At 45.6% G+C, this 21521-nt stretch overlaps 1 protein-coding gene across 1 annotated transcript in view; it reads right to left on the reverse strand.

Moving 5' to 3' along the window:
• The window catches only part of LOC118117684 (neuropilin-1a), a 63483-nt gene extending 44528 nt beyond the window's left edge, over positions 1–18955 (reverse strand). The window contains exons 1-2 of the mRNA XM_035170133.2: positions 18373–18955; positions 17351–17525 (exon numbers count right to left, since the gene is read on the reverse strand). Coding sequence (XP_035026024.2) covers positions 17351–17525; positions 18373–18466 — 269 coding nt within the window. The 5' untranslated portion in view covers positions 18467–18955. The remainder of the gene's footprint in view (positions 1–17350; positions 17526–18372) is intronic.
• Positions 18956–21521: the final 2566 nt, after the last annotated feature.

Raw genomic sequence — 21521 nt, forward strand, 5'->3', positions numbered from 1 at the left:
CGTCGAGGCCTCAGACCTTCACAGCAACATCACGTCTAATTCGAAACATCCAGCACAATCTTCAGAAAGCTGCTCTAAAGTCCCTCAATGCTGACATTTGAGTTTTCTGTCAAAGATCTTTGTCCCTGTTTTGATAAGAGCTCCACAAGTAAAGCAGAACTTAATGTGATCTACTGAACTAAGGAGCTTCTTCCTCTTCCTCCAGCTGGGAAAACAACTGTTTCAAAAGGCTGCAAAAGTTGAAGTGGAACTACAGCAGAGAGAAGCTGGAGTTGAGCGGCTACATCCGCTGACGGTGCCCTTGAGCAAGACGTGCACCGTCCACATCAGCTTCTGCTGTGAAACTGACCTCTGACCTCTCCGACCAGAGAACAGACGGTTTCCCTCAGCTCGCTGACCAGCAGCCGACGCTCCCAGGTGAGAATCTGTGGAATGTTCCACTAATGAGACCCTTCGTTACACAATCGACAAAAAGAAACGCGTCGACAACCCGGCGTCCTGCTGCTGCAGCTTTATTTCTTACATCTGAGCCAGAACAGACACAAACACCTGAAGCGTTCCCACACAGACGCTTCAGCCAGACGCTCGGATGAGTTCCCTGATCTCTAACAACGTTACAGCTCGTCAGGTGGAACCTGTCAAAGAGTCCCTTCATGAGATTAACATGGGAACATGTTTTTCTGCACAATCTCAGACAGACATCAGACGTTTGGATCTTTTGGATCTGTGCGTTTACGATGAACATGCGGTTCAGCAGCTCCACACACAGAGCTACGGTGATTTACTCTGCACAGACATGTGTCTGAGTATTATCTGGATTTACCGGAGGCTGTTCTTGGAAATCAAAATGGTAAATTTTCATGCTTCTTAGACGAGGTAATTAGCATAAAGCCTCTGAAAGCCTTTGTTGGAAAGGTTTCATCCAGATAAACCTCATTTCTAAATATGTAAAGTGCTTTTTAAAGATGTTTCTTGGCAGTTTGCGTTTTTTAGAGAGTTTTTTACTAGAAATGATGAGACGCAGCAAATGTCCGAGGGCCTGAGTCCAACCAAGGACATTTTTATTGTTTTTAAACACTCGAGGGTAAAATGTGGTTTCACCAGACAATAGAATTTCTGGCCATAATATTCAGCTCTTAACGATCAATACAAATTCACCCAAAGACGTTTAATCAAGAGCCTTCAAATCTCAGTGCTCTGACTGTCTGTACATTCTGCTGTAAACATTACAAATATGCATATTACTGCAATATCATCGCCTCAAAACAAGAACATCAAATTAGAATAACAAACAAACTCAGCAATTACACAGAAAAACAACTATTCCTCACAGTTCAACATACATCCAGTCCCTCTCAGGCTGTGTACGCTCGTAAAGCATCTGCAGCGCTGACGGCTCGCGGCATAAACAACATTTCCAGTGTTTAAATCGAGTTACTTGAGCCGGAGGTGAAAGAAAAAAGCTGTTCTGACTTTGTGTCTGTCTCCGTCTTCTTCTCCACGTGTGCGCAGGCGGCTGAGGAATTGGACTCACACTGCTGAACTGTAAAAGTCTCAGTGCCGACACTGATGTTTGGGTGATGGCATTTTTATTCATAGCGTCAAACTTGGCCCTCACTCCCCCCCTCCCTGCCCGGCCGTGTCTTACAGAGACTCATAAAAGAAGAGCCATGGGGAGAGAGTGTGTGTGTGTGTGTGTGTGTGTGTGTGTGTGTGTGTGTGTGTGTGTGTGTGTGTGTGTGTGTGTGTGTGTGTGTGTGTGCAGATGGCTGCGCTCGCTCACGCCGTCCTGGAGGCAGTCTGTGTTTACTGAGACAGGCCATTTAATGAAGTGGCTCTTTCTCTTCACACTCTAGTTAAGGAGAGAGTCTCTCAGTCTGCAGCCCCGCAGCCTCCTCTCCGTCCCCTCACATCACTCATTAACCACACCAGCTATTCATGCCCTCCGCGTGCAGCTGTCCATAGCAAATGCCTTGCTCAAGGGCAAGACGGTCGCCATTCCATCTGGACGCCCCCCGCGGCAGATGTTTGAAATTAAAATTTCATGCTATTAGCCGGGCGCTGGTACCCAGAGCGAGGTGCAGGACAGAGAGTGCAAGTGGACTGAATGTCAGATGCTTAATGAGCGACCAGGCACAGGAAGTTCAGGGAAAGTTAAAAAACATTTCTGCATCTGGTTCCACGACGAAGTCTGGAACCGTTTAATTGAAAGTTTTTAGAGAAAACAACAAATCGGGTTGTGCAACTTCTCAAACTGACGGGAAAAGAAATCGGTTAGCGTGTCTCATGAAAGGTTTAAAGTTGAGTGGATTTAATGAGGAAACTCCTCTAGAGACATGAGATGTGATGATGTTCTTCTGTCATCATCCATCGGGGGTGCGAGGGGCGACTTTCTGTCCGAACTTGGCAGGCTTTCAGTTTTTTGTCCAAATCTGACCCAAGCGTTTACAGACACGTGCAGTGAAAGTAGAAAGCCGAATATTATTTCAAAAGTAATGGGTTATGTCGGCTAACACAAAATCTTATGTGCAAATAAGCTGCTCAATTATTAAAATGTACGTATTGTCCCTTTTACTGTATCGAGTTTTATTTACTCACTAAGTCTCATTAGAAACAATCTTCTTCTTTCCAGCCACAACAACGATGCAGATATAATCATGTAGGTCATAGCCTCATTTCCCCATTTCTGCTCTGGGCCTGAGCTTTATGATCTGTATTTATTTATATGTATTAAGGTCAACATTAATAAAGAGTTATAGCTTTAATAAAACAGAAACTCGCATCTCTGTTGTGCTGTTATTATGGAAGCACATCAACCAATTTTATCATCATTTCATATTTGCGAGGTGAAAAAAAGGAAGGAAGCAAATAAAGACTTGAATTTTAAGCCAATAAATATGTGAATAAAGTCCTGAAGTGCTCACAGAGGTGAGATATTATGATGAAGACTCTAGATACGTGCCTTGAGATCGAGAGGATTCGAGAATAGTTTCAATAAAAATGAACATTCATGCAGCAGAAATATCGTTTTATCATCGATCATGAGAACGAACACGCGAGACCGTCCAGCCCGAGACAAAGGAACTCACAGAAACTCACGTGATCCAACGTGACTTTAGAACAGAAACTAACATGGACGCTTGTAATGTGTGAACATGTGACCAGAGAACGTGTTCAGATCGGTGACGTCCCTGCGATTGTCAGGACGTCGGAATCAGACCCCAAATCCTCCGAAATCATCCTCGAACGTTGGACCAGCAAAACTCAAATTTCCATAATGGCTGATCAGACAAAGAGAAAAGAGCGCCAGCAGAAATTCAGTGAACAAAACGAAAATCAAATCTAAAAATAGCGGCGTCACATTACTGTGCACAGTTTGATCAGTAACCTCTGAGGCAGCGAGCGAACGGCAGCAGCAGCAGCGAGCGGATTCAAACCCACTGAGGATGGGGCAGATTAAAACAAACAAGGTCCAGACACAGGAGGGGAATTTTCACACAGCCCTGAATTCCTCATTCCTTCCCACCGTTCTTCCCAGGACTGAGCTCAGCACCCGCCCCCACCCACTACAGCTCATTAACATGCTGACGGTGTTGAGTTGTGTTGCTTGGGTTGCGTCCCCCCCGACGGCGAACTTTGTAACACACATCTGGATGGAAATCGCAGGAGCGTTAATGGGCCGAAGTTTGAGCGCTTGTGAAATTCACCTTCTGCACAGAGAGGCGAGAGGAGTGACTCAGTGTTTCTGCCGAGCGGCGTCACAGCGTCGCTCTTTTCCTCCGTCCTTCATCACTTCTTCCATCCACCTCTCTTTCCCTTCATCTGAGCAAACACTGTCTGCTCTCCACCTTCCACTCCAGACATGAAAAGATTCTTCCAGAGCTTTGCACGTCTCTCTAAACCATGTATGTGGCTTTAAAGGGAGATATTCCACTTCTGCTGCAGCCAAAACCAAATTTTCAGAGGTTAAAATATGATCAAGTGCTGTAATAAAGTTTCTGGCATGTGCGCTCATTTACTGCTGCACCCAATGTGGTGGTTTCTTTCTTTCAGAGCCCAGAACCGGCTCTTCACAACGTTATGGGAGAAAAATATGAGAACTTGCTGCACTCGGCGTCAGACAGAAGCTGCGTTCAGACACCAAACACACAAAAAGCAAACACACATCTCAGGATGAAAGAGACGAGGAAAAGACGAAGGTGAAGACGTTAAAAGGTCTCTGACCAAAGCAAAACATGCATAAAGCCCCTTTAAGAGAGACACTCATCCTCTCATGAGAAGACATAACCTTGATTTATATAATAACCAAAACCACGAGGCTGCGTTCCAAACCCCAACCTTCACCAGAACCCTCAGGTCTGAACCATTAAAGTGAATTATTTAGTTTGTCAGGAACAAGGTTTTGCTCCCAGTTGGAAGATAAGTCCCAAAAAAATGTGGTTCAGATTTATGTCCTGACAAAGTGAGTAATACTACACACACACACACACACACACACAGAAGGCTGGAGGCCCCGATGTTCAGATTTTGTGACACACGGGTGGTTTCTGTGTTTCTGAGATGATGAACTCGTATGACCAGTCGTGTTGAGCTTCGCTGGGAGGCTGCAGATGGTGCGTGTGTGTGTGTGTGTGTGTACTTGTGTGTTGCACTTCAGTCAGTGGACAGCAAACACACTACAATGCCACCTGCCACACACACACAAACACAAACACACACACACCAGTCCACCCGTCACTGTTTCTCACCTCCCCCGTGTTCATCGAAAAAACCCACATTATCTCTCTGAATGTTACTCACACACACACACACACACACACAGACACACACACTTGTCAATGTTTGCAGGATTACTCATCAGACCTCGGAGCGCTCACTAGACTCCAGCCCCTCGCACACTTTAAGTCCACTCACAACACACACTCGCACTCTACATGTTTGTAGAAGTGATCATTTGCCACAGATTCTCCCACACACACGACACGACCGTTAATCAGATACTATCGACTCAAAATAAACACAACGAGCCGAAACTTGGAGAGTTGCTCGGGAAGCCTGAAGTGCAACGATGAATAGCACGTCCAAAAATTGGGAATAAGTATTTAAGCAAATCCCATTAAAACCAGAGGGATCTCAAGCACACACACACACACACACACAGACACACACACACCCCCACACACACACACAGAGAGCAGCTAAAACTCTGCCTAAAAAATAAATTGGGCCAAGCAGCGAGTGTGAATATCCTCATCCTTCACCTCGGCCGTGCAGATACGAAGCTGCGGCAGCACAATCCTGCTGGGAAATTAAAACGGAGACGTGGAGGAGGTGGAATTTGTTCTCATTTAGGAAGCTTTAATCCGACAGAGGGGGGGGAGGATAACACCCATCTTTTTCCCTTTCTCTTACACAGACTGTTTTGGAAGACCCTGAAGGATGAAAGCAGATTTGGCATGAACGCTCGTCGGGAGTTTCAAACGTTGGAGAAGCTGAAAAAAGAAAAAAGTCGACATTTCCGAGGGGTCAACGTGTTTTTTGTTCTTTCGTGGAAAACGAGGTGAGCTTAAAGTTGTAAGAAGTTGAACCTTGCCGTGACACTTGAGCAAACACAAGGAAAGGGGCGTTTCTCCGAGTCTGGGAAGCCGAACGCCTCCGTCTGCACCTGAGAGACGTGGGAGGAAAAGGGCCCTTTGTCATCCGGCGCTCCGTCCACACGTCTCTCTCCGGCGACTTCGGGGGCAAAGCAATAAACACCGTGTCACTTTCACTGCTCCGTGACATGTGTTCGCCCTCGACGAGTTCATCTGCATGCACCGGAAACACGTGACATTAATTACCCAGCGCTTTGCAGACGCTCACATAGAAACCCCACCTGGGACGGCTGCAGTGTAGGAGTGTGTCGCTGACAGACAGACAGCTGGGGAGGGGAGGATCGCGCAACGTTGTGATACCATTGAGCAATAATGCCTCCCGGTGTCGTGACTTAACGAGAAGCATTCCGGGGGTAAATGAAGAAAGTTAAATGGAGATTAGCCCATTTGCTTAATTAGCTTTCCAGTTATGAAAACATAAAAAACCACAATCGCTCCTCGGCTCTGTGCGGATCGCTGCTCACGCCTCAGCGGGACGAGGGTCGGCTGGAAGCGAGAAACCTTATCACGGAGAACTCGTCCTTCATGAAGGGATATTGGGTTTTATGGCCAAATAACCTGTTTCACACAAAATGGTGAAGGTGTCGACCAGACCCGGCGACATCTGTGTTATCGAGTCGTATTTCACTTCACGTTAGCGTTATTGAATGTAGGAGCAATAATATAAAATCATCACATTACTTTTTACTGCTCGAGGATCAGTTACTATGATTTAAAAGTGGAGCTGGGGAGGAGAGAGCGGTGCGTGAGGCTCAGATCTGAGGTTTGTACTTTGTACATGAAAAGACTTTTAATCATTTGTGCAACTTTGCACGATTCCTTCACAATAAATCTCGGGGACAAGCGCGATTTACTGCAACATTTACACATGAGCTGTGGATATCAGTTACTTCAAATATCAAAACTTCACTTATAATATATTTATATATCTGCGCAACTGTCTTTCTGTTTGTCTGAATGTGGAACTCATTTCAAGAACTTTTCATTTTATCGGCTTCACACTTCACACACACGTGAATTATTAATGGCCCACGGAAGTGCATGGTCTAATTTGGTGTGATTTGGTTACACAATATATTAAATATTAATAAAATATGATCAAACATTTTGCTAATTAGATTTTTCTTTTGTTTCACCCTATCGGACTGACTGATCTGCGTCATGGCAACACGATTCATAAGACCACTTCCTCTTTAGCAAAGAACAAAGTCCAGAATAAACTCAATTGTTAAATGGCCTAACATGAACTTAAACGTGATTAAATTACCTCTGAATAGATTGTATTGCTTTTGAGAAATTCTACATTTTATTGCCTTTATTGCAGGAACTTGGCAGAATCTCTGGATATAAAAGATAAATCCGACTGATGCAGAAAACCCATGACTCACCTCTCTCCATGTCAAATTTAAAAGTGACCTCCTGCTCAGGATCCTGATCGCCCGAAAGTCACAAGACCCTTTCTTCAACGTTAACTGTGTTCATGTGATTCGTCTGCTCAGCTCCGGCCCGTGACGACTCGATGTCACACTCGGGGACGGGTCAGTGTCGGGGTGCGAGGGTCGGAGCTCAGTCAGAAGGTCAAACTGTGTTTCGACCTCGTCTGAGGAGGACAGACGCCCCCCCGGAGGCTTTGTCCTTTTTAAACATGTGTGACGGGAAACCCGCCTCCGACGGCTGTTCACTGGCCGCGTGGACAATAAAGACTTTTTCTTTCTCAGCTTGTGGAGGAATGTGTCGTTTCTGTCCGGGTAGAAACGCCTCAGGGTGACCTCCCATGGAGAAACGAAGGTAGCAGACACACACTCACACACTCACACACTCTCACTCTCACTCACACACTCACACACTCACACACTCACACACTCACACTCATCACGCGTCATCTGTGCCATGAGTTGTGAGTTATTTTGAATCAGACGGCTGCTGACTAAAGGAAAAGGTTCGAAGGAAACAGGCGTATTAGTCAAAGTGTAACCAAAACCATCTGTTCTGATTCTAGAACTTAAGCACAGAACAATAGAATGAGCCGGCATCACCGAACAATAGATGCAGTTGTCGTTGGTGTTTTTAATTCTACGTGGTGACAAAGTATTTTCTACATTTCTTCAACAGTATCTGGAGAAACAGAAAGTCAACAACCATTCACTGGAAATAAAGACGACACGTCTCCTCAAAATATCGTGGATATGAACACGTGCTCGACCAATCAAGAGTCCCGGGAGTAAATCAGGACTTTGAGAAAAAAATTATGAGACTTTTTGTTCCATGTCCCATCTGCTAACATGGAGGAGGCAGGGTTTATCATCTTTACTGCAGCTTTGGCTACAGTTTGGGGAGCGGTCATGTCGTCCAGCTTTAAACGCAGCTTCTGGGTGGCACCAGGATCAGAGCGGGTCGGTCAGTGGTTCGATCCCCACCTGTACTATACAGAGCTTTTGAGTGGTCATCAAGACTAAAGTGCTTTAGAAACTCAGACCATTTACATATGTGTCTATGTCCCGCGGCAACTGGGTTACATCACAGCTGTCACATTGTTATTTGTGGTATAGAACGAGCTTCGCACTAAAAATACACATCTGGGGAAGTCCGTGCTGTTCTGAATTCCTCCTTTCAAGGTTTCTCTTCGTTACGACATCGTCTTCACCAGGAAAACACTAATTCTCTTTGTTTTTAAGTCACATCGGGACCCAACGTGGCAGCGAAATAAAAGAAGCATTATCTGTGTTTATGAAGAAACTGCGTGTTTTTTGAGGGAACTGACGATGACGCACACTTTTGTGGAAGAATGTCTGTCGTGATTCGAGTCTCTGAAGAATCCCTTGTGTGTGGAAAACAGACGTGTGGTAGAATAGAGGCTCAGACAAGGATAAACATTAAAATGTGATTCCTGCACCAACACCTCACTGGACAGATTCTCCCGATTTATTCAACCGACCAGTCCAGGGATCTCCGGGGCCCGCTCGTTCACGAGCATCTGTCGTCGTCCTGCTCACTGTGCATCCCGTGTTAAGTGGAATAAGCTATAATTCAAGATTAAATAACAGCAAAGAGAAAACAAGCTGTGTCGTCACCGTGGAATCCAGCTGTTTCCATTGATACACGGCCCACTGTCGTGCATGGGAGTGTTTGCGTTGCACTCAGGACATCTGGAGTGTATCAGCGAGAGAGCGTTGTGCAAATCCTCGGATTGCAGCTCTGTGTGCGTGTGCGTGTGTGTGTGTGTGTGTGTGTGTGTGTGTGTGTGTGTGTGTGCCGCTGCTGACTGGGGTCCCCCCGTCTCTCCCCCTGCCGCACTCTCTCCTCGTTAATCTGCTCGTTAAGGATCTAATCTGACATGTGTTTTCATTTGTGTGTGAAAGTGTGTGTGTGTGTGTGTGTGTGTGTGGGGGGGTCAATCCACAATTGGTCTGTGTTTACATCGTTTTGTTTGGTTTTGTTTTGCGCGTGTGCGTTTCCTATATGAGCTGATGCATGTGTCAGTCTTCGGCCTCTTGTGTGTTCCTCACATGTGAGCTGATTCATGCGGGATCCGGAGTTTGTGCCCGTAATTGTTTGGAAAAGCAAATCCAAACAATGTGGATTTAGCGTAAGAGAAACAAAAGCCGGATCCAAAGTTCACTCTCCTCCTTCCACTGCACAAACAATGTGCTGCCGACGGAAAAGAGTCATCTGGTGAAAGTCTGTTTCTCCACCAGTGTTTACCTCCTCGAGTCCTGTGCTCATCTACTGTGTCGATGGAAGCAATTCAACTCTGAACTGGTTAGTATCACCTGGTGAAGCGTGTACAATATATCTGGAGTATATATACCCCCCCCTCTCTCTCTCCTGCCTTTCCTGGCGTTCTCCACTATCAAGAATACATTAGGCCAAAAAAATATGATTCCAGGCACCAAGCTGCCAACGAGTATAATTAAACACGAGGAAAATCACTGGGTATTTTAAAATAAACTTCTATCCACGTTAGGGAGGATTTTAAAAAACGGTAGGTTTCTGTATTTTTTTTTTTTTTGTTCGACTGTGAAACTAACATTCATCGTTCAGTGTTTCCGGTTTCGAGTTGTGTGAACCTACAAGGTTCCTCACGGGTTTTATCCCAATCCTGTCACATGCCCGCTGTCAGTGTGTTAACAATCAGATCATCGCTGACAGCGACAGAAACTTTGCCCCCCCGTCTGCAGTTTTCAGTTCTGCAAAACGCACAGAGGTGTAAGATGAGAGAGAGAGAGGAGAGGGAACTGAGCCGAGCGTTGACTCGTGAGGTCATGAGGTCAAGTGGGAACGTGATATCGTCTCTTTCCACTGCGGCGTCCTCAAAAACGGCAAATATCGATTTGACGACAGGCTATTAGCAAATAAATCAAACAGGATAAACATTTGGTTAATTATAAATGACTTTGTTGTCTTGAGTTTACAGGCATTCCGTAAAGCCTCCGTTAGCTTTGCATTAAAAAACACATTCATACTTTAAGATTTTTGCCAAGATGAGAAAAATCAAAATTAGCTAAAACCCAACTCTGACATTTGTGTTCTCACATTCAGCGATTCTGGTAGATTTAAAGAAAATGTCCAGAGTTCAGGAAAGCAGCAATAGAGAGAGAGAGAGAGAGAGAGAGAGAGAGAGAGAGAGAGAGAGAGAGAGAGAGAGAGAGAGAGAGGGAAAGTGACGGAGCAGGAGGTGAAGAAGTGAGAGGAGAAAAAACGCCTGAGGCCGGAGGACGAGGAGGACGAGGAGGACGAGAGATAGTGAGAGGTCTGTCACAGGGTCAGGATCCGACCGACCAAGCCGACCAGCCTGAAGGCTTCTGTCTCTCCGAGTCCGTCTGTGCTCCTCTGACTCCTTCATCCCTCGTTTCCTCTCTTCTCTCTTCACGTGGCTTCGCTGACTCCAAATCCCACAGATCACAGCGTCTTTCCAGGAGATTTCCTCCTCGTTCTCTCTCTTTCCAGGAGATCTCTGTCTCTGTATCTTTGGTTCTCTCACTCCGGTAATATTTTCACTTCTGAGCGGAGGACACTCAATGACCAGGAGAGATTTACTGATTCAAGTACTGTCGTCTGTTTGGACACTTTCATTTAGCTAAGAGGGAAACCCAGTGCAATGTGGGAAATGTAGTTTGGAAAACGGGCTGTTCATCTATTTTCTAATCATTAAACCCTTCAATCCCGACTTTTTAAATCTCTTAAGACTTTAGGGGGTTGCAAATAACAAATCTAATATAACAAATCTGTGAAATACAGGGATTGATTTTACATAAGTCAAGAGAACGGCTCATTTATACAACAAACGGTAAAAACCCCCCAAAAAATAAGTACAGTCATCGTTCATTGACCTAATTTTCAAACCTCCGTGTAACAAACAGAGGAATCTGTTCTCAGAACAATCAGCCGAAAGGCTCCGGGCCTCAACTTTCCTTGGAAGGACGCCACGGGCTGACTGCTCTGTGACAGCAGCACATTCAGGCTCCCTGTTCGCTGTGGCCGCCGTGGGACTGAAAAACACAACCATCTGGAAGGAGCGCTTCTATTTTTTTTTTTGTTCCCCTTCTTTGAATCTGGCGAAGGCTGAACACAGGATCGACGCTGGTGAAACGACGCCTCGGTCTGAAGCCACATGAGAAGGGCCGAGATAGAAGAAGAGCGTTTGTCATGTGGCACAAACACAAGCAAACACAAACTGGCAGCCGAGTCGCTGACTAACGTTTTGTATTTTTCGCGAGAACAACTGTTTGTGCTGTTGTTTGTGATGGTTGTGTATCCATCCATTCAGCAATCCATCCTTTCATCCATCCATTCTTCTGTCAGTCATCCTGCCATCCTTTCATCGGCCGGTTGATTACTTGATCAATCATCCGTCCTTCATCCTGTGGATCATTTATTCATCACACTGATTCGTTCATATCTATCTGTCACTCCGTCCTTCCATCTATCTGTTTGTCTTTCAATCATTAGATCGTCATTCATCTCTTACTCATCCTCCATTCTTTCACCTATCAGCAGCACATCCCTCCTTCCATCCATTGTCAGTCTTGTCGTTATCATCCATCCTTCCATTATCATGCGGTCTTCAATTTATCCATCTAATCCTCCATCTGCGGTTCATTGACTCATCCATTGTTCCATTCGTGTCCCTCCATCCGTCCATCTGTCGAACGATTACTTAATTTATCATTCCATCCATTTATCCATCTATCAATCTATAATTACATCATCCATCCATCCATCCGTCGTCCAATCCAACAATCTATTAGCTTTTGCGTTCGTCTTTAATTTCTTCATCAACTCTCCCCATTCTTCTATCGTCCAGAAATACCTTGATACACCATCCTGTCAGTAACTGACTCATGAACAGGACATGAACAGTCCATCCATCTGTCCATCTCATTGCCAAAAGTGAAGTATTAAAATTTACAGACACACACACACCCCCACACACACACACATTATTCCACCCTCATGTGATAAATCCCGGGCGGTGGGACGCTGGTCCTGTGACCGTGTCTCATTTTTTTCTGTCATATCATGGAACACTCAGCCTCAGGTCCTTCAGGGGGAATTTACAGCATCTCCCTCTATTTACAAGCCGTGACTTTGTGGCTGGGATTGTTTTCACCTCTGTAAACTGTGTGTTCTTTGTGTATTTGTGCATGAGTGTGTGTCATCGTTTGCAAAAAATATGGTCCTGGAGGAAGAAGAAGCAGATTTGAATACTTTGGCAGATGTTTTTGTTTTTTGGACGACTTTGTCAATGTGATTGTGACCGTGCAGGATACAGCTATGAATCATGATTATAGGTTTTTAATGATTTAGTAATAGTACTCATGGGTCGGAATATCAACATGTTGACAGCTTGTGGGATTTCATGGCTTCGGTTTTCTTGTTTTTCTCTCAGACTCCGTCCCTCTTCGTTCTTTAGGGGGAAGAGTTTGTTGTTCATGTCCCTGGAATGTCAGGTTGTACATTTTAAATATTCTACGTTGTGCTCGTCCACTGGAAGACGAGAGCAGTAAATACTCTCTCCCCACTTTTCTGAACCTGCCTCATCTTCCTCTGTCTCAGCTTGGATTCGAAAGGTCTGAACTTTCTGGGTTTTACACTCAGTTTCCAGAATTTATCCAAAACAATAAGTCTAATCCAAAAACCCTCAATAAACTCAACCTGTGTGAAGTTTAGAAAGTTTATATTATTTGGTCCTTCTCATTCATGTTTATGGATGAAATATGAGGTTTATTCTTTAATGTGCTGCTTGTATTTATGTGTCATCTGGATTCATTCACACAAAAGACGACGAAACAGACCAGACGAAGGTGAGAAGTCTGGATCTGTTGTCTGAGCAAGAATGTGTCTTGTAGAATTTGCAGAGTGTGCACATTGTAGCTGTGTGCACCAAAAGAGTGCACGTGAAGCATACTGTAAGTGACAGGAAGTTTGTGCTGCCTGTGTGTGTGTGTGAGTGTGTGTGTGTGTGTGTGTGTGTTGCACGCGGTGCCAGTGCAGCTTCGTGTAGGAGGTAACAGTTCAGCCAACAACTAAAAAAATGTCCCAAATTATCCTGCCACCGACGCATGTTCCTTACCCGCGCCTCTGCTCTATTTTGCCGCGCTCCGCAGGGATTCACTTTGTCGGCCGCGCTATTTCCGACGTGGACGTGAGACAAGGGCCCGTTCTGGTGCCGCTCCAGATTGGCTCATGGAGGCAGAGTCGACGGATCTCGGTGCGTCTGAACAAAAGTGTTACTGGTTCTCGTCTAAACCAACGTCTGTTCGCTGAGCACAAACTGTGTCACTTGAGAGTTTGTGTAAGTAAAAGATCATCACCCAGATGGACGGTTTTACAGAAGCTCACAAAGACTTTGCGAACGACAAATTAATCTGTTTAATCATGAAATCTAAACATTAGCATCTTTGTAATTGTGTCAAGTTTTAATGATTTGTGTCGTACGCTCTCTTTTAAATTGTCTGTTTGTTAAAAGTGTCATTATTTCCAAACTGGTAGATGATCTAAGTTTAGTAAATAACTCCTCGAAAGTCTCAGTTCTCTTTCTTCATGAATCAACCTTGTAGAAAACATTTCCCTGCTGGCAAATATGTAATTAGGGATCATAATTACTAACCCTGGGTCATGGGGGGGCAGGGTAGAAATTTTCTACCACAGATGTCGGAAACGTAGCTGGCGTTTGCTTGCGGACGCCAGTGCTTTGGTTTCTTTGGTTGGCTCGTAACTGGAGCCATGTTTCACTGCACTGGAACATGTTTGCTCCATTTTGGTCCAGTAATTAAATTATGGGACTGGAAGAAATGGGAGCGAGCGGTGACATGCTATCTGATGGGGGAGGAGGAGGAGGGGGTGCCACTCCAACAATGCATTTCAATTAGGAGGCACCCCCACCCCCCCCCCCCACACACACACACACAGCTGAGGAGAAGGACGGAGAAACTCTCCTGTGAGCAAAACGCTGTTTTCTCTCAGAATGTCCACATCTAACAAGCTCAGATCCTAAAGGTTCCTCAGCTTTGGTTTTACGTTACGTTTCTTATCAGCTCGTCAGTTTGTTTCATGATCGATCAAACTTTCAGTCAATTTTCTCCACGAATCTATCGGCCTTCAAAACGTCAGGTCGATGAGGAACAAAGGAGCTTCTGGCTCAGATGATCCAAAGGGAGAGAGAGGACCTTGGATGCTCGTTTGAGAGTTTGTAGTTGTTGTGTTCTCGTCTGGACGGAGATGATTTGTAAACTGAAAGTTATAAATATCTGAAGTTGCGTAGACGAGGCCTTAAGTGGCGAAACATCGGTGAAGGGTGACGACTCTGCAGTTCACCCGGCGACAGTCGGAGGTGCCACAGGGGTGCCAACAGTAGAAGAAGCATTTCATATGCTGGTCTGAAGATAGTCTGGTTAAAAAAGCTTTTTAAAAAACAAGAGAACCACAGAGAATCTTCACATTCGAGACACTAAAACTGATCAGGATTCCGTGTCTTGCTCATGGACACTTCAGTGTGAAAGGCAGCAGAGGTTCAACATCTCAGATTCACACACGCATCATTTCGTTCTGCTGCTGTTTCCAATCACGGCCTCGCAGACGGCGGGATCACATTCTGGAGCTGGCGTCGAGACCAGCGGCATCAAACGGAGAAATAAAACTCTTAAGTATCATCTCAGGGAAATTTTTAAGTGGGACTGCGGTCTTGCCAAAGGCTTAAGGCCCCTTCAATGGGCATATTTCGAACATTTGACTCTGTCCCAAAAACAACAGTGCTCCTGCCAAGCCAAGAGAGCCATGAGATACACCCCGTCACCATCCAACATAAACTCACACAACAAATCAGGAAACCCATCGAGCAAAAAAACACAGGCCGCCAAAGAAAACAGCCGATCAGGTGGCTGCAGGGTGGCCTGGCTGGTGAAACCGTCACAGGTCTGATTCCTGCAGCACAGACCGGGTGTCAGCTGTGGAAATGTTTGCTCTCGTGACCGAGACGTGGAATCGTGTGTCTGGACGAGCTGAGCTGAAAAGCTGCGTCAGGAAGAGGCTCCTCGGATGAATGGGAAGATCTCACAAGCCGTCTTTTCATTTTTTCACACTTTTCTACCTCCGGCGTGGAGGTTATGTTTTCATCGTTTGCAGGGTTACACAAAAAACTACCAGATGGTTTCCACAACATTTGGTGGAGGGATGCATTATGGGTCAGGGAGGAACCCAGTAAGTGTGCAGACCCAGATCCAGGGGGCGGATCCTGGAATTTTGTTTTCTTGAACATTGTTTTAACATCTTTTTTCCCAGGGAACAATTCATGGATCGGGCTTATTAAGTGGACTGATATCTACGGGTCTGTGCGGTTTGGTGCAGCTTGTGTGAATTTGAGGAGACCGTGTGGCCTTGGTGAGGGTATGTGCTCCACTCAGTCCAATTCTGAATATGAAATAATGATAAACGTGTTAGTTTCACCCTCCTCTTGTTCTCCATCAGACAGAAGAGCCCTATCTGCTCTTTCTTTAAATAAGAGCGTAATAACAAAAACGATTAGTTCGTGTTAAATTTGATTTTACTGCCTCTTTCCAGCACATTAACCGAAGGAAAAGTAATTTAAGCGGACAACACTCTGTTGGTGGTGTACCACAGTGCCAGCCACTCATCCCCCAAAATAAATTTTTATCACCGCGATTTATTACATTTCATTAAATACTTAAACAGCATGATTGCCTACTTATATGGCTCCCTGGGTTATCATAGGAAGTAAGGTCACTGCAGAGTTACGTCCTGCCGCAGCAAGTCGGTCCCAACACTGATGTAGGTGTGTAATCCACTGAACAACACAATATCCACTATCTGTCTGGGCTGCTAATGGTTTATTAGTCCCCTGGTGGTGCAACCTGATCCCATAGTATTGGGAGGACCCCATCTGCGAGGCAGCGCCGGCCGGCCGGTTGGGTGATTTACACAGGAGCCGTTTATGGAGCTTTTAAAAAAGACAGAGGAGCCGACATAAAAGCTGGCTTATTTATGGAGAGGAGCAACACAGGGGTTGTTGTGTGGATGCACACAATCGAATGTGTGTTTCTGTGTCAAAGAGAGGGTGTGTGTGTGTGTGTGTGTGTGTGTGTGTGTGTGTGTGTGTGTGTGTGTGTGTGTGTGTCGACATGGTGCTTGTTTACAGATTTGCAGGGTTGCACACATGAAGGCAGCGTCACACAGGAATGATTTGTTGATGCACGTTATGCGACAAAATCTTAAAAAGCCAAACTTCCTCCCGACTGACGTGTGCAGAGAAACGCTTTCTCGTTCATCTTCATTCATCGTCACTCATTTACAGACTCGGCTTCTTGCTTAGTCATTCATCAATTGTGCGATTTAATGGCAAAAATAGTTTCAAAAAACTTCCATCACAAGTTCTCAGAGCCCAAGTTCCTCTCGTCAAATTGCTTGTTTAGTCAGACCAACAGTTCTTAAACCAAATATATGCATTTTACTATCATATAAAACAGCAAAGAGCAGCAAATCTTTCTATTTACAAGATTAAACATGATGGAAAAAGAGGATTTGGGGCTTTTTAGTTCGAGAAATGGCTGAAACGAGTTAAATATCAAAACTCTGGCCCTTGAAAAGGACGCATCTTTTCAACAGTTGCTTCTCACAGTAGGTGAATGAGGCTCATGTTGAGAAAACAGACCAAAAAACCAGCTTCAGACAAACACATCAGCTTATATTTGTTTCAATACCTAACAGTTTGTAAAAGGAAATCAGATCCTTCAGATCCTGTTCCTGCGAACACAAATCCACACAAATGCTTTTCCTCCTCCGAACACACGCAGGCACACTTTGCCTCCAAAATGAAAAGTAAAGATAGTTTCTTTATTCCTGCGACGAGCAAACGCCACCACATCAATAAAAAGCAGCCGTGCACTTATTTCTCCTCGAGCCAGAGGAACATCCCCCTCCTTATCAAGCAGGAATTACAAAACTCATCAGAACCCATTTCCTCTGAAGTAATTGCCAGAAGCCTTGGTGCCATATCTCAAACTTGCACCTCCACTTTCCTGGGAGCAGATGTGCAACTCCTTCACCAATAGGTGGCAGAGTTTCCTGCTGTATCCAGGCAGGATTGAAAGGGGGTGAGCAGAGGAGGGTGGGAGGAAGAGGAGAAGGAGGAGGAGGAGGAGGAGGAGAGAGAGGAGAGAGGGTGAGGGTTGAACTCTTACTTGCAGTCTCTGTCCTCCAGATCGAAATGGGGATTGAAGTTGATGAGGATCTTCTGACCCGGATCAGGGGCAGTTATCACCCACACGCACTGCTGGGAGGGCGGGTAGGCGCCGGGGTAGCCCGGGGAGGTCAGGTAGTCCGCGACGTCAATCTCTATATTCCCCCCGCATTTATCTGCAGCACAGGAGAAGTTGTTCGAGTCGGTTAGTGGAGACAAATCTGACTTTGGGGGAAACACTTGGGAAAACATGCTGCAGCGGGGATGGAGTGAGGTGAAGTCAGACTTCCAGCTGCGGAGCATCATGAATCCAAACATCCAACCACTGGAGCTAGAACATGCCGACATGTATGTTCCCTGTGCCAAACACACATCCACACGTCACCACGAGAAATCCACATGCTGCTCATTCTCTATCAGCCCGGGAACAGGTGACACACTAAGATCTCAGATAAAGTGCCGTGCGTAATTCTCATCCCTGTCATAAAGTGTGATTACGCCCATGGAGGTGAGGTGTGTCTGCTGCTGCTGCTGCTACAGACACCATCAGATTGTATTTTCTCAAAGCTTCATTTATTAAATTGGTTTGCATCGAGCTCCAGTAGCAACAAGCGCCGAGGCACAAATGCGCCTTTTGGATGGATGAAGCGCGCAAAACGCGTAATATCTCTATTATAATGAGGACAGCACCACACAGCAGCTTCCTGTGCGCATAGGATTTAAACATTTAAGTTTGCAGTGACTGTAATGCACTTTGTAGATATTTAAGAATGAGTGAAACGCCTGCATTAATCATGTGTTGGTGTATTTAGCTCAATACTCGTCGTTCTTCATTCCTCTCGGAGGATAGAAGTGTCGACCTGGTCTAAGTTGAATCCCTGCAGACGAGCTCTCCGAGGGAAAGCAGAGGAATAAACAGGTGAGAGGCAACAATGGTGCAAAATGGATCAATTGTACAGAGTCGAGCCGCCTGTTGTCAAGACTCAGTTATTCACACGGAGCGGCCACAACCAAAGAACCTACCGGTCTGTGTCAGCGAGGCGACCGAGACGACTTGGGTGAGAAGGAACAATAGCAATCCACCGCGCATCCGTGTGTGATGGTACAACACAGACATGACAGGCGAAGGGGGGGGAATTAAAAAAACAAGAAAATAAAGACGCGACGAGGCGAGAGAAATAACGTCCGGGGAGGTTTTTATACGTCCAATGAACCGCAGGTTGTCTCAAAGTAACAGATCCAGCATCATCCTGCGAGCTCTCAGCAGCGGGTCCCTGCGTCTGACGGGCAACAACTTGCCATCTCCTGGAGGAGAAAAAAGACGAGGAATAATGAAGAATAATCCAGATGCAGAGGAGGAAATCAAAAGGGAGAAATCCTCTCGCCAAAAGTGGCAACAGCTCGCCCTCGATTCCTCATCCAAGCCGACACTTCTGGTGCCAAACGGCGGCGATGCACGTACTTCCAAGTGGGAGCGGAGAGGAGGAATCAGTGGGAATCAGCGGAGAGGAACATCTCAGCTCTCCAGAACCTGCAGCTCTCTCTCTCTCTCTCTCTCTCTCTCTCTCTCTCTCTCTCTCTCTCTCTCTCTCTCTCTCTCTCTCTCTCTCTCTCTCTCTCCCTCTCTCTCTCTCTCTCTCTCTCTCTCTCTCTCTCTCTCTCTCTCTCTCTCTCTCTCTCTCTCTCTCTCTCTCTCTCTCTGTGTGTGTGTGTGAGCGCAGCAGCAGAAATGTCAGGAACACGACGCGAGCAGTGAGAGGAACAAGCGGAATTTCCACTCCCCCCAAATTCCTGTTCACATTCACAGTGTGTGTGTGTGTGTGTGTGCGTGCGCGCTGCGAGAGGCTGGAGCGAACCGACACCGCTGGTGCGCCCTCTGTGCGCTCCCGACGCACGCAGGGGCTGGAGCAGGAACGACTGCGCACGCAAACTCACGCCGGCATGCGGGTCTGATCCGTGTCACCGTGATGTCAACGCGTGTGTTCGTCCCACTGAAGAGACAAGATTAATGTCTCTGTCTGTTTGATCCCGTTAATAAACTCATCGATATCAATTTCTTTCAAAAATCAAACTCAAACATATAAATTACGCGTCTTTCTTCATCTGATCTGATCCCAAAATGAAAATGAAGGATCCTGAAGAATGAAATGAGCTGAAAATTGATTTGGTTTCTTTCTTCATTTGAACTTTAACAGAGGATCGATATTTCTCTCAGTGATCTTGATGCAGGATGAGAGGAGAGAACAGCTTATGTCAGAACCATGTATCAGACTGGGATGTTTAGTGTATTTACATGGGCGGACCTAGGGGGTGGGGCAGAGGGCAGCCCGGCTGAAATCTGATTTGTTCCTGAAATGCATCTGTCACTGTTACTGAACTCGTACAGATGACTGTTCAGTTCACTGGATTAAACAGCACAACTCTGCACCTCTCAGGTTAAAGTCTGTAATGAACTCGCTCGTTCCCCTTCTCTGGATAAATGAAGATAAAGATGTGATTATCAGACACTTGTAGGAGCTGCTGACGCCTAATGCAAAGTAATTCATTACAGCTGCATTCGCTTTAACTGAACTCTGGTTGTGTTCGGCTCTTAAACATTTAGTTTGAGTGAATTCCAGCTGCTGGAACAGATTAAATCCGACATCTCAGCAACAGATTGAGTGCTGTGCTAAAATGCTATAAAACATAAAAGTAAAACTATAATCTAAAATAAACAAGCACTTTCAGGTGTCACTTCCTTTTGAGTGCAAACCACAGCCTGGATTTAAAGATGGATGACGTGACAGGTCCAAGTGAAGCCAAATCAACTTGATCGCCCTCTGGTGGCTGGCTGCAGTGTGGGTGATAAACCCCTCCTCCTCCATGTAAGAGGATGGGACATGGACCAAACTAAAAGGCAAAGTACAAAAGTCCATCTTCTCGATGTCTAAATCAAAGAAAACGTGAGTTGTGGAGATGAGAAGAGTTTGGATGCATCGAGCCTGAGAAGCTCAGGAACAGGAGCAGTCACGAACTGACAGGTCAGCAGCTGCTCCATAAAAGTTAATTCCACTGGAATTTCCGACGTCATCAGGAACCTACTGAAGCTCCTACAATACACCAAGCCGCTGTTTGAATCCGTCGCCTCCTTCGTGAGAAAATCGAGCACTTACTATCGGTTCGACTCCGCTAAATCAAAGCCTGACAAATGGCTTTAATCTGTGAGATTCTGTAACATATTGGGAAACGCTGAGCTACATTAATCCGCTGGAACACAACCACACAAAGGGAGGGATCGCACGCTGAGAGGAAGACAAATACGACGTGTGTGAGGTCGTGATTGTAAACACGGGGGATGAGGGAGCGAGGGAGCGAGGGAGGCAAAGCCGGGCGTGATTGAGTGACACGGAAACAGTAAGAGATCAGCCAATGAGCAGCGAGCGCGGGTCTGGCAGCGAGCGAGGAGACACGCCACATCAGAAACAGTTTGTGTTTCAAAATCCAGAGATAATAACACACTCTCAAGTTTCCACTCAGTCTTCAAATGTGACTTTTCTCATTGAGATTCTAGATTTGATCTCCAGATTCTCTCCTGCACTCGTATGAGTGGAGACAATGAAAAAAAAACCACACAAGATCTTTGGCAGCACAACACACTCATAACACTGCCAAGCGTGACGGAAATAGCCTCGGTGGCAAAGTACATGCTGGTGACGCAAATTGTGGAGCGAGAACAGAACCTGGTGCGTGTTTGTGTTATGATAACGGATCTGAACTGTTTTATTCTCTATCAACGCTGCTGATATTTTCATATTTTTCTATTTTCATGCAAAGTGCTTTTAATTCAAAGCCATTAATCAGGATTTAATAAAACGGCCAATAACAGCCCAATAAATCACTCTATTGCCAGATTGTGTCCATTAATTATAGGGAGTGTGTTTTTGCGTCGAGGCAAATTCTGAGACGTATTGAATTCTCAATGTGCTGAGGGGGATTTTAAAGGTTCAGTCACAGGTTGTGTTTTTCATAAATAGCATCAAGATCTTTGTCATATGTGCAACACGCCAGTGACACACTGGAACACAGCGATTTCCTCGTAAACAATGTTACGTGACCGTCGGTGGAAACGCTTCCTCTTCTCCTGTTTGAATCATCAGAACAAAAGGTGAGGAACTGTGTGAGAAAATACCTGG

The sequence above is a fragment of the Hippoglossus stenolepis genome, chromosome 11 (genome assembly GCF_022539355.2).
Source record: "Hippoglossus stenolepis isolate QCI-W04-F060 chromosome 11, HSTE1.2, whole genome shotgun sequence".
Classification (NCBI taxonomy): Eukaryota; Metazoa; Chordata; class Actinopteri; order Pleuronectiformes; family Pleuronectidae; genus Hippoglossus; species Hippoglossus stenolepis.